The 14,016-nt window shown below is 37.0% G+C and overlaps 1 protein-coding gene across 3 annotated transcripts in view; it reads right to left on the bottom strand.

Annotated features, from left to right (window-relative positions):
- Positions 1-14,016, bottom strand: part of SIPA1L1 (signal induced proliferation associated 1 like 1) — a 161,934-nt gene that overhangs the window by 69,067 nt on the left and 78,851 nt on the right. For all 3 annotated transcript variants that reach the window (XM_074955583.1, XM_074955585.1, XM_074955584.1), the window contains 4 exons: positions 9,994-10,097; positions 7,004-7,161; positions 3,227-3,803; positions 1,771-2,045 (listed from right to left, as the gene is read on the bottom strand). In XM_074955583.1, the coding sequence (XP_074811684.1) occupies positions 1,771-2,045; positions 3,227-3,803; positions 7,004-7,161; positions 9,994-10,097 (1,114 nt within the window). The remainder of the gene's footprint in view (positions 1-1,770; positions 2,046-3,226; positions 3,804-7,003; positions 7,162-9,993; positions 10,098-14,016) is intronic.

Here is a 14,016-nt window from a genome sequence, read left to right as displayed (position 1 = left end):
TTAGGGCCTTTAGATATTACTGTAATACAAATAATAAATTATCTCCTGGATTATGCAGAAAAGGAAATTTGACTTTGGAAAATTTATTGCTAAAAATAAATTGCTTTGTGCAAAGATCTAACTTTAGTCTTTAATGATATATTTATTATTCAATATTTACGAAAATTTACAAATGTAAAAATGTATAAATCATTATGAATTTTTTGGATGCAGTAGGCAGGACAAGGAATTGGCATTCGGAAGTTTATAACTGAGTAATAAGCTACTTATGATCTTTGCCCCAACACAATAACAAAACCACTGTCACGAGGGTGAGTATTTTGAAAAATACTGTTATAGCTCTTCCTGCTGTGATTGTGGCCAGACTGAAGCTAAGCCTACTTTTAGCTGTGTTTAATTTAATTCAGCCAAGATATCTGAAATAAGTGGGATCTGTGCTAGAATTTTATGTTCTAACCTTTTTGCCATGATTGCAGCTGGACTTTTCATTTGCTGATCCGGCCAGATACTGTACAAAAGCATTTCAAATAGCTCACAAGAATGATCTTGTGCCACTTCTCATTTCAACCTCTGACATGCATTCAATTTTGTGCTGACACTTTAGGGACAGTTGTAGCACCTGTTCTTTCCCCCTCATTTGATTCTCATTCACAAAATGGGCTACCCTGGTTGTTCTTATGGCAATTCTAAAAGATTAAAAACAAAAGTGGGCTTTTTACAATTAGGACTCCTATCTAACTTGCAGGTGGTCTCCTTTGTTATGATGATGATCACATCTCAAAATAATAATGTCACAAATCACTGTAACACAGTACCTCCTCAAAAAGATCATTTGCACATTTGATTCTTGTACTTGGTTTTCTTCTAACCAAATTTAAGCACAAACCTTGAGCTGACAAAGTGGGCAAGTTCAGTCTACATAGGTACCTTCTCTCATATTTAAATACTGTTTATGAGGAATTAATACATGGTATTTGAGAGATGGGAATCAGATGCCGTGATATGACTGAATAGAGAAGCAATAAAAATGATCAACAGATTGGGAAAACAGAGCTCTAAGAAAAGATGAAGGAAATTGGGAATGTTCAGTTTAGCAAGAAAACCACCAGATAAAAGTTTATCTATGATCAAAAGCTACATTTAAAAACTATAAAAGCAATAAAAAAGTTGACAGCCTGCCTGGAACTCAGCAAGGGTTGAGAGTGCTGTGGAGTCAGCAAGCTCAGCCACTGAGGAGACAGTCTCAATCTGCAGCAAGTTCCCTGACCAATACATACACAGATAGATAGATTGGCTCTAGTCACATGTAGCCTTGCTTGGCTGGAAGGGGAATGGAACATCTGGCATTGGGGAAAAGGATCCATAGGAATTAAAAGTTCTCTGTGAATGAGAGGAAAATTAACTAGTATTTTTGATGCATCATAAATGTACACTTGTCAGTTCAGAGATGTGTGATCTGCACAAGGTGTTTGTGGGAGTTTGAAGGGTACTTTGAGAGTATTATGATTTTTACTAAACTATTGTACATGTAATAGATATTTTGTGGAGCTGAAGTGTAAATTTAGACAGCGTGCCCCCTTTTGCAACTTGTTTCAGTTGACAATATGGGATGCTGTAACATAATTCTTTTATAATCTTTATACAGGCCAGAATTTATTCTGATGTCAAAGTACCAAGGGGGAAAAGTTCTGCATTTTTAGAACAAAATAAACTTCTTGCCCAAAGGTAGCTCTAGATGGCATTAACTCTCATTCTGTCACCTCACAATACCTGCGTGGAGTGCAGTCCTCATGTGGAGGAATGATGACAACCTTCACAGTTACTGATGTTCTCAGCAGGTCAATCATTTGTTCATGGCTTAGAGTGGCTACAGCCACTTTGCAGATCTCCACTAGCCGGCTGCCCTGTCGTAACCCTGCCTGCCAAGCATAGCCATAGGGCTCAACGTCTGCCACAATGCCTTCATAGTTCACATGGAAACCAAGCTGACCCAGTCCATTCCTACGTAAAGTCATCTCCGTGGTCTCACAGCCCTTTGTCACAAACTGAGAATTGAAATGAAGAGGAAAGAGTGATTAGTGTAATGAATTACAATCTGAGAGGGCTATAATTCTGGGTTTTACAGCCACAGTCCAAGATGGGGTATGGAGAAAGGGAACAGAAGTACTTTGTCCCAAGAAAAGTCCCCACTGATATATACAATACCAGTTCAAACAAGTCCCTTTATTCAAGCTGGATATTTAAGATAGCAGCTGATTGCACAGCATTAACTAGTGGTATTGTAGTTCTGCCTTAAAATTCCACTTACTTCATAGGAACATTAAAGGAATGTGGCAGTGCACAACAGGTAAGTGTGGAGGACTTACACAAGCACCTGTATTTCATATTTAAAATTTGACATTTTTACTAGGTCTGTGGATATTTCACAAAACTACCATTTCTCCATTATTCAGTACAATAGTTTGATGGCGTGTAACTATCCAATTTAGTGGAACTGGAACCTTCTGCCACTGTCTTAACTGGCACCAGGGTGACTACAGGTTCTAAATGCTTGAACCAATGGCATGTGTGTCTCCTTCCCTCTTGTTCATTCTACAATTGCTATTTTTAATGTAGTGGAGAACACAGCTGCTACAAATACGTCTTTCCTTCATGACACAGTATTATGTGGACAAATAGTGAAGATGGACAGACATTTTCTAGACAAACAATAACAATGCAATGAATTGTTTATTTTACTTTATTATTATTATTATTTGTATTGAGACAGCATCTAGAGGCCTCAATCTAGATTGGGGCCTGATTTGCTAGGCACTGTTCAGATACATAGCAAGGCAACTCCTACTCAAACTTTATTTGAGACTAAATATAACGTGGATATGACAGAGTAAGGAGAAAACAAGAGAAATAGATAAGATCATTTGACTAGACAGGCATTTTCTGTACAACCTGATGGTTCCTGAGGGTACCAAATTTTTTCTCATTCTTTTTAAACAACATCAGCTACTCCTGACTGATGCAAAACAACCAACAATGGCTGGCTACTTTCTGGTAGGTCAAAGTAGAGGTGTGTGTGTGTGTGTGTGTGTGTGTGTGGGGAATAGAGAGAGAAAACAGGAAGTGGCCTTGTGGAATTAATTAATTAACAAACAGCGATTGCAAGCATTGTAATTCATTTGTTACAAAGACCAAATTTTAATTTAGAAAAAAAAAAAAAAATTCTAACCTCCAGCCTTTTCACGACCTCTTTGATATCATCAGAGTTGTTGATAAAGCTCTCCACAGAAACACATTCACCCCTGTCATAGAAGAGTTTGATGCTTGTGTCCGTTGAAGTCCACCCTATCACATCTCTGCAGGAACAATTGAACACCACACTCTTTGTATCCTGCTCAATGAGAACTACAAACTCATTAGATACACCCAGGAGACAGTCTATTTCCATACCCTTGCAATAGTCCTTTGCATGGACACTCCACACAATGGCACCAGAACTATGGAGCTCTGCTCCTGGATAAGGTTTGGACTTTTCCTTCTTTTTTGAAGCAAGTGAAATGAAGGGGAACTTGCCAGATGGGTCAATGGGTGTATTGGTGACATTCTTTTCTGCTAGATCTTTCAAGTACTCTTGGCGAGTCCTGGTGGCCATGGCACGGAACTTCTCGGATTTATGAGCAGCATTCTCTGCATTAATCACTTTGGCCAGTAAGAAGTCCCTGAACACATTTGATTTAGGAAAGGTAACACCTTTTGGGATTGGTGGTCCAAAGGATGGAACATCTCTGGATCTTGTCACAGCAACACTAGAAGAAATACAGAAATGAAGAAGTGATGTGTCAACATTTTAATTTCTCCCTAGCGGTTTATGGAATCTACAGAACCCACAGGTATGCCCTTCTCAGGCCACCCTCTGATTTTCAAACAGACCTACACTGGCAAAGAAAGGGTTGCTTGATTCACCAGAGGCACAAAGTATCTGCAGTTAACATGCAGACAATTATTTTTTTACTTTGCTAGTTTCTCAAAGTTTTCTATAATGTATACATCGGAGAAGGGGATAGACGGGAGAGGTAAATAATCACTCACTCTTCTTAATGCTCTCAATTGCCCTGCTAAAAAAATAATCTAATAACTAAATGCTTCGTTACATATAATGTGCAAAATTTTCACAATACCCCACATTGGAAACCCACACAAAACTCTGTATTTGCATGTTTACTTCAGGTACAATTACATGCAAAAACAATGTTTATACTAACTTGAGAATGTGGCCAATATAATATACTGTAATATATGTTAATAATAACACAATTAAAATGTTAATAGCCAAGTATTTTAAAAAACATTGGTCTGTTTTCTTTAAGGTCAGCACTGCTCTGTGTCAGTTGGAAAAAGCTGTCTTCTTAACCAGTCATTCAGGATAGGTGAACTGCTTGGACCAAATCTGACTACTCTAAACTCCTGCTCAATTTACCCCTTGAACAGAAATGTTACTTTTGTATGGTTTACAAAGACCTCTCCTCCCAGAAGAGGGGGAAGGAAGCAGAGGGAGGATGGGATGCATGCTCTTCTCTGATGGTCATTTAAAGGAGGTTTATAGAGCTGTTTTACATCAACAGAGAAGCACAAAGCAGCTATGGTGTATATCCCAGATTCCCCCTCCCTGCTGTTTCCTGCATTCCCATTCCACAACCCCAAGTTTCCCCCCCACCTTTCCACCCCCTATGTTAATCTGTGCACTGCGCACACATCCACCGGTTTCACTCTCTTGTGTCCTCCCTCTCACCCCTGCGTTCGGTACCTTTTGTGCAACAAGTAGCTTTTTCAGAAAAAACATTTAGGATTAACGGTTATGTTTGGCATTATTCATAACTGAAAGTCTGTCCTTAACAGAGAGCAGTGCATAAAATATCCTTCAGAGAAATTCACCAGGCTTTGTCCTCATTCAAAATGGCAACAACCACACAGTATTTTTTAATGGGACTCAGGTCACAAGTTGCTCTCAGTTTAGGTGGCCTTCTTAAAATGACCATAGTATCCTGTTGGTCCCAATGGGAATGAACTCAAGCTGCCCTCAGGGAAGACAGTGTATCCCTATTTTGTCAAAAGGCAAAAAGGAACTGGAGAATGCGGGTGGTGACTAAATTTACTGAAAGCAGCTTGATGTTTCAATCCCATTGAGAGTAAGAGGTGACAACAATTTTTGAGAGTTTTTCTGAAGGAGGGCATTATTCTTCAGCTTCTGCTGAAGGAGAAACTCCAGAATTATAACAGAAAACAAAAATCAATCATTAACCCCAAAAGTTTCATTTTGGAAACTAGTCAATGCACCAGAGATTCACATCTCTGCCAACAATGCTGAGCTGAAATAATTTGTGACCAAAAAAAGACCTGCCAAATGGTGTTAAATTTCTTAAAGGACCCATTTTAAATTAATTTAACCTTAAACAGATTAAGGGATTTACTTGAAAATTCTCAGAAAATTCATTTGGTGTCAAAAAAGGAAGTGCTGTAACTTTGGTGAGGATACAGTGTATTCTTCATACATAACAAAATGACTGAACTCAACTTTAATTTAGCCACAGAGCTGCAACCAGTGCATCCATTAAAACAAAAATAACCCCACTGCTATGTATTTGAAACCCTTCTTCCCTCTTGCCCCCACCCCTGCTTCTTTCTTCCCTTGTCACAATGTGTCTCTACTGAGATTTCAAGTTCTTCAGGGCGGGGACCATGTCTTCCCAATAAGAATTTAATTTAATAATCAGCATCTGGGAACAGTTTGAGACTACACCAAATGGCACAAGTTGAAGAGGGCTTCAGATCCAGAATCCTGAATGCTTATTGATTTATGAGGAAATAATTATTTATGGGCAGTTCTGTATTTTAATCTGTACAAGCACTCAGAGCATAGCATGGGTGCCCATAGAAAATTTTATACATTTGAAATTAGATAATGGTTTGCATTATAGACAGAAAATTTCTGGTACTGTGAAACTGTTCCAAATAATCCAGTGGAGAAAAAGTCAAATTTACTCTGAGAGATTTCCTATAAAAACTTTTCAGAACTGAATTGTATAAATATGGATCACGTATTTGTAGTGGAAAACCCATCAATGAAGAATTTTAAGCCCATGAAAGGTACATGAAACACACAAAGGTCCTGATCCTGCAAGTTACCATGCATGGGAAGACTCCTGTATCTATGTAGAGGTATCACTGAAACCAAGTGGTTTGCTTACTTTTTAATCTGCAAACTACATTTCTGTACAGAAGCCAACTGTGTAATAAAAATATGGTTTCAGACAGAAAATGTAACTCTCAGTTTCTTCTTTCTGCAGATTTGGCCACACTTCTTCAGTGGCTTCATTGAAGTGGCAGCATGAACTCAGATTCCTGAGTCTTTTCCACAAAAAGCAGCAAACCCATTATGAGTTCTCAACAAAAATCTGTATTTTTACTAGACTACAAATATTAAGAATACTATCAAATGATACCAAAAGTTCTTTCTACATATAAATTAGTTACCTAATCTTAGAAAACTGAGCATAAAATCCATTTTCAATACAAAAATTTAATGAGCACAAATAGATTAAACATCGATTGATCCAGTGCTAATTCAATTAATCTGGAAGCCTCAAATTTTTCAAAAGGATAACAGCCTAATTTCAAAACTGCACCACAGTTTTTAAACCCCATGATTAAAAATATAAGGATCCCAGAACTCAGTATCCAATCAGTAACGAAATAAATCCTTATTTTACATGTTCAAACGCACCTATTTAGGCACTATTTTTAGCAACTTGTTTCCTGAAAATGTCTATGTGCCCACCAGTATCCATTCTCGTTTGAAAGCTAGAGAACATTATTAACATCACAAAATCCAGAAAACTGTTTCCTTAAAGGAAGTAATAAAGTGTATTCCATTTAAGAATGCAAAAAAGGTGCTAAGCATCAGCATATGTCAATATTTCCTTTTTGCTGTTAACCTGATAATAGCTACCTGTAACAGATGTTGTCAGTACAGGGGTTGTGCACTCTTACAATGACAAAGACATGCTGGAAGTGAGAACGAATGTTCTTTGGGCTGAATGGCTGTGCTCCAGTTTCCTGGAAAACAATCGTCACAATATCGTTTCCAATATGCCGTTTTCTCAGGAGCTAAAAAAAATTAAAAAGATGACAACAATGGAAATCTCAGAGAATAGGTTAAAATGCACCAATCTTTTCATAATTTTTTCATTTCTCCTGCAATTATATTTTTAAATATCATGACTAACTATGGGGTATTTTTGTGTAAGCCACGCAGCTATTGCCATCGTTTGATTCTACAAGTCAATGCAGACATTAATACACAAAATATCTGAGGACTTAAATGAGGAACTTGCCAACGTCTGACATATTAGACAAAATGCTAGCATCTTGCATTTTCTGTTTCCATAACAACAGTTTTAATTCTATTTTAAATACAAAGAAAGGACCATGTATGGGGAAGATTTTAAGTGATTCTAAAATCAAATAAATTGTAATGCAAGGCATGTTATGGTTTAGTTTGTCTACTTTGTGTGTGTGTGAGTGCTAACATTATGAGCTGGTAATATTTAGACGTTGAACAACACTCAATATATAATTATTACAAATTTGAGGTAGCTTAATATTTCTGGTTTAAACTGGTTGACAGTGTACATTAATGTATTTTTCAAAGATGTTTTTTTTTTAAACCCAACACTACAGTCTAAAAATATTATTCTTCTGCAAAAATAACCGCAACAAAAACTTTTTATAACACACAAAAGAGCACAAGATCCTAATGCAATTCTGCAATAAACACTCAAACTGGGCATAATAGGATGAAAACAAAAATGTTGGTTAGCAGACAAAAGTAAACAAAAATTCATGCTAACTGTGATCTTGAAATAATATAAAACGTTTCAGGTTTTATTTGTAAATTAATATACCAACTTCCTTCATCACAGAAAAGCAGCCACTTCTGGACTGAAAAGAAGTTGTTTTACAGTGCACAGCAACATTACAGAATGCTTTAGGAAAGGAAGAGACGATTAAATTTATTCAACTGAAAACGTATAGGTAGGGGGAATTTATGTAGATAGAATGTGATTATCTGAGTTTGAAATTGGCCAGGTTACTTGAGTTGACATCTCTGCTCTTATAAAAGATGCCAAGGGTGCTTTAATGACTATAAGACCTTGATTTTATGTTTCAAACACAGGACAGAACCTCAAACAATACAGCACTCCTCTTTCCCACCCCCACAACTACCATGACAGGCACTGATTTAATTCTGTCTTTGAGGAGAAAATGACAACTACTGCATGGCCAAAATAGCTTTCTGCAAACACCTATATATATTTTTGTCCTTTAAGATCTCTCTTCAGAGAACTGAACCAGTCCATCTCTGTTTAGCTTGTAAGATCCTATATCACTGCTAAGGTGCGATTAGATGGTTAAGAGGACAAAAAAAGCGACTGGGAACTGAGATTATTTCCTCTATAGATCAACACCCTTGGGTACACCTATGGACTCCATATCCAGGGGTTCTCAAGCTTTTTCTTTTTGAGCTCCCCCCCCCCCGCCAACATGCTATAAAAATTCCCTGGCCCAACTGTGCCACAACTGTTTTTCTGCATATGAAAGCCAAGGAACGTTAGGGGGTAGTAAGCAGGGCAATTCCCCAGGCCTCATACCACAGGGGGGCCAGCAAACTTAAGTTGCTCAGGCTTCGGCTTCAGCCCTGGGTGGCGGGGCTCGAGGCCTCAGGCTTCAGCCCCATGTCCTGCTTGACAGCCCCCCTGAAACCTGCTTGCAGCCCTGGACCCCTGGTTGAGAACTACTTACCAGAACCCTCTGGGAAACTTTGGCTGTTGGGGCCACTCATGTGTTCCCTCGTGATATTGAATTTTTGGAACTGAGGGCATATTAAAAACTGCAGCCATGTCCCTGAGCTCCTATCACTGATTAACAGCCGGGACCGTAGACTGTGGAGAGCGTGCCATGTGGGTCTGTGCAGGCAATCATCTCAGAGAACTTCAGTCACTCACAATTAATGTAAGTGTTTTTCTTCTTCATGTATTGCGTGAACAGGTGCACTCTCTTGGAAGGATTTCAGTGGACTGAAGGAAGGGATGATGGAACCTAAGCTCACCATTCTGAACTTTGAACAAATTCAGTTGAAGGCTAAAATTCTTGAATCTAGAATGCACAGAAATCCCCCTGGTCTTTGGGATAACAGCACCAGCTTCCACTTTTGGTAATTATTGTATGAATATATACATTACAGCTACCTAAAATTCCCCCTGAACTTTAAATAATTTTTCATATCTTATTATAAATTGTTGTATAGTGCTGCTGTCCAATCTTAATGGCAGTCATGTTTCTTATTAGAAGCTGCTGAATTTGAGTGCTTCAAGTAGTAATATTTATTTACTGTATAGAGCACTAGAATCTTTTCTGATTTTATATATCGTTATTAATATTATTGTACAATGTTCTCTCTTCTTGAAAATGTCAGATAATAACTAATACTAAAATATATTGAAAATACATTTTTTCACAGGACTGTCCTTTCTACCTATTAAGAGCCTACAGTGAGACCTACATAAACCTGTTTGCTTAGCATCCTGTGACAGAGTTAGCCAGTTTTATTCCCAATACAGATGTAATTCAATCTCTTCTATTTTTGTGTTGTTTAGACACTGGAGAGTACTTTTTAACAGGCTGCATATAGTAGTTGTCAAATACCAATGCAGTTATTTACTATTTTAAGTATGAGATTATTCACAAAGCTCTCTGCAGTTGACCTATTTTTTTTCCTGTTTATTCACTTTCTTTTAGATCACTCTGTATTCAATACTTCAACAAAGTTAAGTGCTTTCTGCCACTGCTATAGGTGTAATATTCAGTTATCATTTGACAGTACAACCACTTTATGAGGTGGAGGACAGAGGAATTCTAAATGGTCGAAGTCCATCCTACCTGTTGCTTGTTGTTAGGAGTGTATGGCAGCATGGTGGAAACATGAAACATGATTTCATAGTCTTTGTAAGTTGTATAGAGAGAGTGAGTTCCTGTTGAATCAGCTGCAATTAAAAATTAATAAAGTGAAAAAAACAACACTATTAAGTCCTTAAAAATACTTTAAAATGGGGTTGCCACATTGTTATGAAAACCTACTAGCCCAGGTACAAAACCCACTCATCATTCATCTTCACCTTAATAACAATGACAAACCTAACCATAATTTACTCACCTGCTAAAATTGTTCACCCAGCAGGCAAGTATAATTTTGCAATGCTATTTTAATACAAGATGTTAGAAAGAACTTGTAAGAAGTAAGGACATTATGAAATTATTAAGAATCCTGAACATCCTGAACTCAATCTAATTGAGCACCAGCATTGTAGGAAATACAACAGGGAACTCTTTAAGAGTATCACATATATACTTATGAAATATATATTGTTATATAGTACAAAGCTAAGTAAATAGCTTTCTAATGGTACAGAACATTACTTAGTGTTGCAGAATATGGTGATAAAAATGCCTGATAGCTTTACCTTATGGACCAACATGTGTCTTGCATGGATCACTTAGTGCTCTCTGGATGTTAAGTGGCTTCTAGTTTAATGTCCTTATCTGCATACTCCGTCTTTCTAAAAGTATTTCAAAAAACCTTTGAAAAAGTCCCTTACAAGAAGCTATTAAGGCAAGTAGATAGCCATGTGGTGAGTGGAAAAATACTGTAAAGAGTAGAAAATGTCTAACAGACAAAGCTAAGAAGCATGAATAAATGACCAGTTTCAACATGGCAAAAAGATGAACATTCAGGTGTTTCTTATACAAACGAGTGTTGTTTAACATGCTAATTAATGATCTTGGGAAAAGACTGAGATGGCAAAACATGCAGATGACAAAATCTTTTAGGTCAATCAAGCCTAAACAGACCTACTTCAAAGGGATTTAAAGCAAGGTGAATGGATAGCATGATGGCAGATGAAACTTAGTGTTGACACATTCAGCATATGAAGTAAGGAATTGAAAGAAATCATTTAAAATATCATGTATAATGCAAGCTTCTAAATTAACTGTAACCAATCAGAAAAAAAGCTCATTGAAAACCTCTGTTCAATGGAGAATGGCAGTCAAAAAGCAAACAACATGTTAGCATGCTTAAGGAATAGGAGGGAAAATAATCATGAAAATATTATACTGGCATTATATTAACCAAAGTTATTCTCCCACCTGGAATACTTTGTTCAGTTCTGGCCATCTTACCTCAAAAGAGGTATAGTAGATATAGAAAGGATGCAGAGACAGGTGACAAAAATGATTAGAAATGGAAAGACAGACCTTTGTATGGAGAGAGATTAGTACAGCTGGGACTGTGTAGTTTAGAAAAAAGAAAAATAAGATGGAATAGGATTGAAGTGTGCAAGTATTGATTGGTCAAGAACAGGTAAATTGGGCACTTCCAATTTCTCCTTCCTCAATAAAAACAAGACGACATTCCATTAAAAGGCAACACATTTCAAACTGAAAAAAGGAAATATATTTTATATAACATGTAATTGATTTGTGGAACTCATTTCCACAAGTCTATGAGTTTAACAATTAATTTTTTCAGAATTGCCAGTGAACCAGTAAAATCTATTATTGGCACTGCTCTAGTGAATATATCCTTAAACTGTGTCATATAGAAAATTCTCTTATTTGTCCTCACTCACATTTCTTCTCTCCTGACCGTCCAGAATGCTTTCACCAAAGAACAAAACCAGCCATTTGTAAGACAGTGACAGGCTGTTGACTTCAGAAGAAGTAAGTGTCATTCCTGAGGATCAGAACGGTTTTCACAGATTCATAGATCGTAAAGCCAGAAAGGGCCATTGTGATCAACTAGTCTGACCTCTTCTATAACATAGGTCACAGGACTTCCCCAAATTGACTCCTGTTTGAATCAGAGTATATCTTTTAGATAAACATCCAATTTTGATTTAAAATCTGCCAATGATGGAGAATTCACCACAATCCTTGATAAGGTGTTCCAGTGGTAATTTACCCTGTTAAAAATGTGCACCATATTTCTGGACTCAATTTGTCTAGCTTCAACTTCCAGTCACTGGATTTTGTTTCTACTTTTCACTGCTAGACTGAAGAGCCCTCTATTATCAAATTTCTGTTTCCCTTGTAGGTACTTACAGACTGTGATCAAGTTACCCCTTAACTTTTTCTTTGATAAGCTAAATAGAATTAGTTCACTGAGTCTTTCTTTATAAGGCTTGTTTTCTAATACCTTAAGCATTCTCATGGCTCTTCTCTTAAGTCTCCCCAATTTACCAACATCCTTCTTGAACTGCTGACACCAGAACTGGACACAGTATTCCACAAGCAGTCCTACCAGTGCCAAATACAGGGGAGTATATATAATCTCCCTACTCCTATGCAAGATTCCCCTGTATATACATTCAAGGATCACATTAGCCTTTCTGGCCACAGTATCACCCTGGGAACTCATGCTTGGATGATTATCCACCATGACCCCCAAGTCTTTTTCAGAGTCTCTGCTTCTCAGGATAGAGCCCTCCATTCTGTAACTATGGCCTGCATTCATTCTTCCTAGATGGATGATTTTACATTTGGTCTTATTAAAATGCAAATTGTTCGCTCATGCCCAGTTTACCAAGTGATCCAGATTGTTATTATTTACCACTCTCCCAATCTTTGTCTTATCTGCAAATTTACCATTAATTGTTTTGTGTTTTCTTTCAGGTCATTGATAAAAATGTTAAATAGCACTGGGCCAAGAACCAATCCCAGAAGGATCCCACCAGAAACACACCCACTTGACAATTCCATTTACAATTACATTTTGAGACCTGTCAGTCAGTTTTTAATCTATGTAATGTATGCTATATTGATTTTGTAGGATTCTAGTTTCTTAATCAAAATGCTGTGTGGTACCAAGTCAAATGCCTTATAGAAGTCAAAGTATATTACATTAATAATATTAACTATTATTATTTATCAACCAAACATAAAATCTCCAAAAAATCAGGGTGGTTTAATAAGATCTACTTTCTGTAAATCCATGTTGATTGGCCTTTAATTCTTTATTAATCAAGACCAATATAATCAATTCCATTATTTTGGATCAAAGTCAAGCTGACAGTCCTAAAGTTACCCAGGTCATCTTATTACACTTTTTAAATATTCATGAATGAATATCCATCATGCTAGACAAAAACGGAACATTTATACTTAAACACAACTGGTTATAATATTTAAAGACAATGTAATAACAACGGAAGTAGTTTGAGAGGTTTCCTTGTTTTTTTACTTATTTTAAATTATTATCATAATTCGCTGTAACCCTAGGATACATGTAATTTCCAAACCTTATTTCCTTTCCAAAGACTGCTGACTAGCAAGAGTTAGGCTACTTCCCCTTGCCCAAACAAAACAAATAGATGTTGTTCCTTTCAGCAATTGTACTGGCTGAAGTTCATTACTAAGATGAGTAGAGATCATTGCCCTAGTCTATATGAAATAGGTATTCAGTTGAAAGGACACAATGTTTAAAACTGAAGGAATTCTACATATCTGTCATGAACACTTTTCATTTATGATGTTACGGAAAACATTAATTGCAATGATCACTTGTAAGAGCAAACACTGAGGAACTAATCTTAACATTTCTCAAAACAATCCTTAGCTTTAATTTTCCTTTTTGACATCAAATAAAATTTAATCTTGTTGCACTTTCATACAATACCTAAAATCAGCTTTCCTTTATGCCGGGAATGCCTTATATCCTGTCTTGGATCATGCACCTATCTTTTGTTGCTTGTGAAATGCTGCCAAAGGGATAAAGGACTAGGGAGTTAACCTACACCACAGCACTGATCTTCCTTGTGATCTAATGATCAGATAAGGCTTGCTGTAAGAGCAGCTTCACAGTCAACTCTAAGTTTCCTATGTGGTGACTCAATGCAGAATTTCCAG

Source organism: Natator depressus, chromosome 6 (assembly GCF_965152275.1).
Source record: "Natator depressus isolate rNatDep1 chromosome 6, rNatDep2.hap1, whole genome shotgun sequence".
Classification (NCBI taxonomy): Eukaryota; Metazoa; Chordata; order Testudines; family Cheloniidae; genus Natator; species Natator depressus.
Note: the sequence above shows the minus strand (reverse complement) of the source record. Positions and strands in the feature narration are given on the sequence as shown.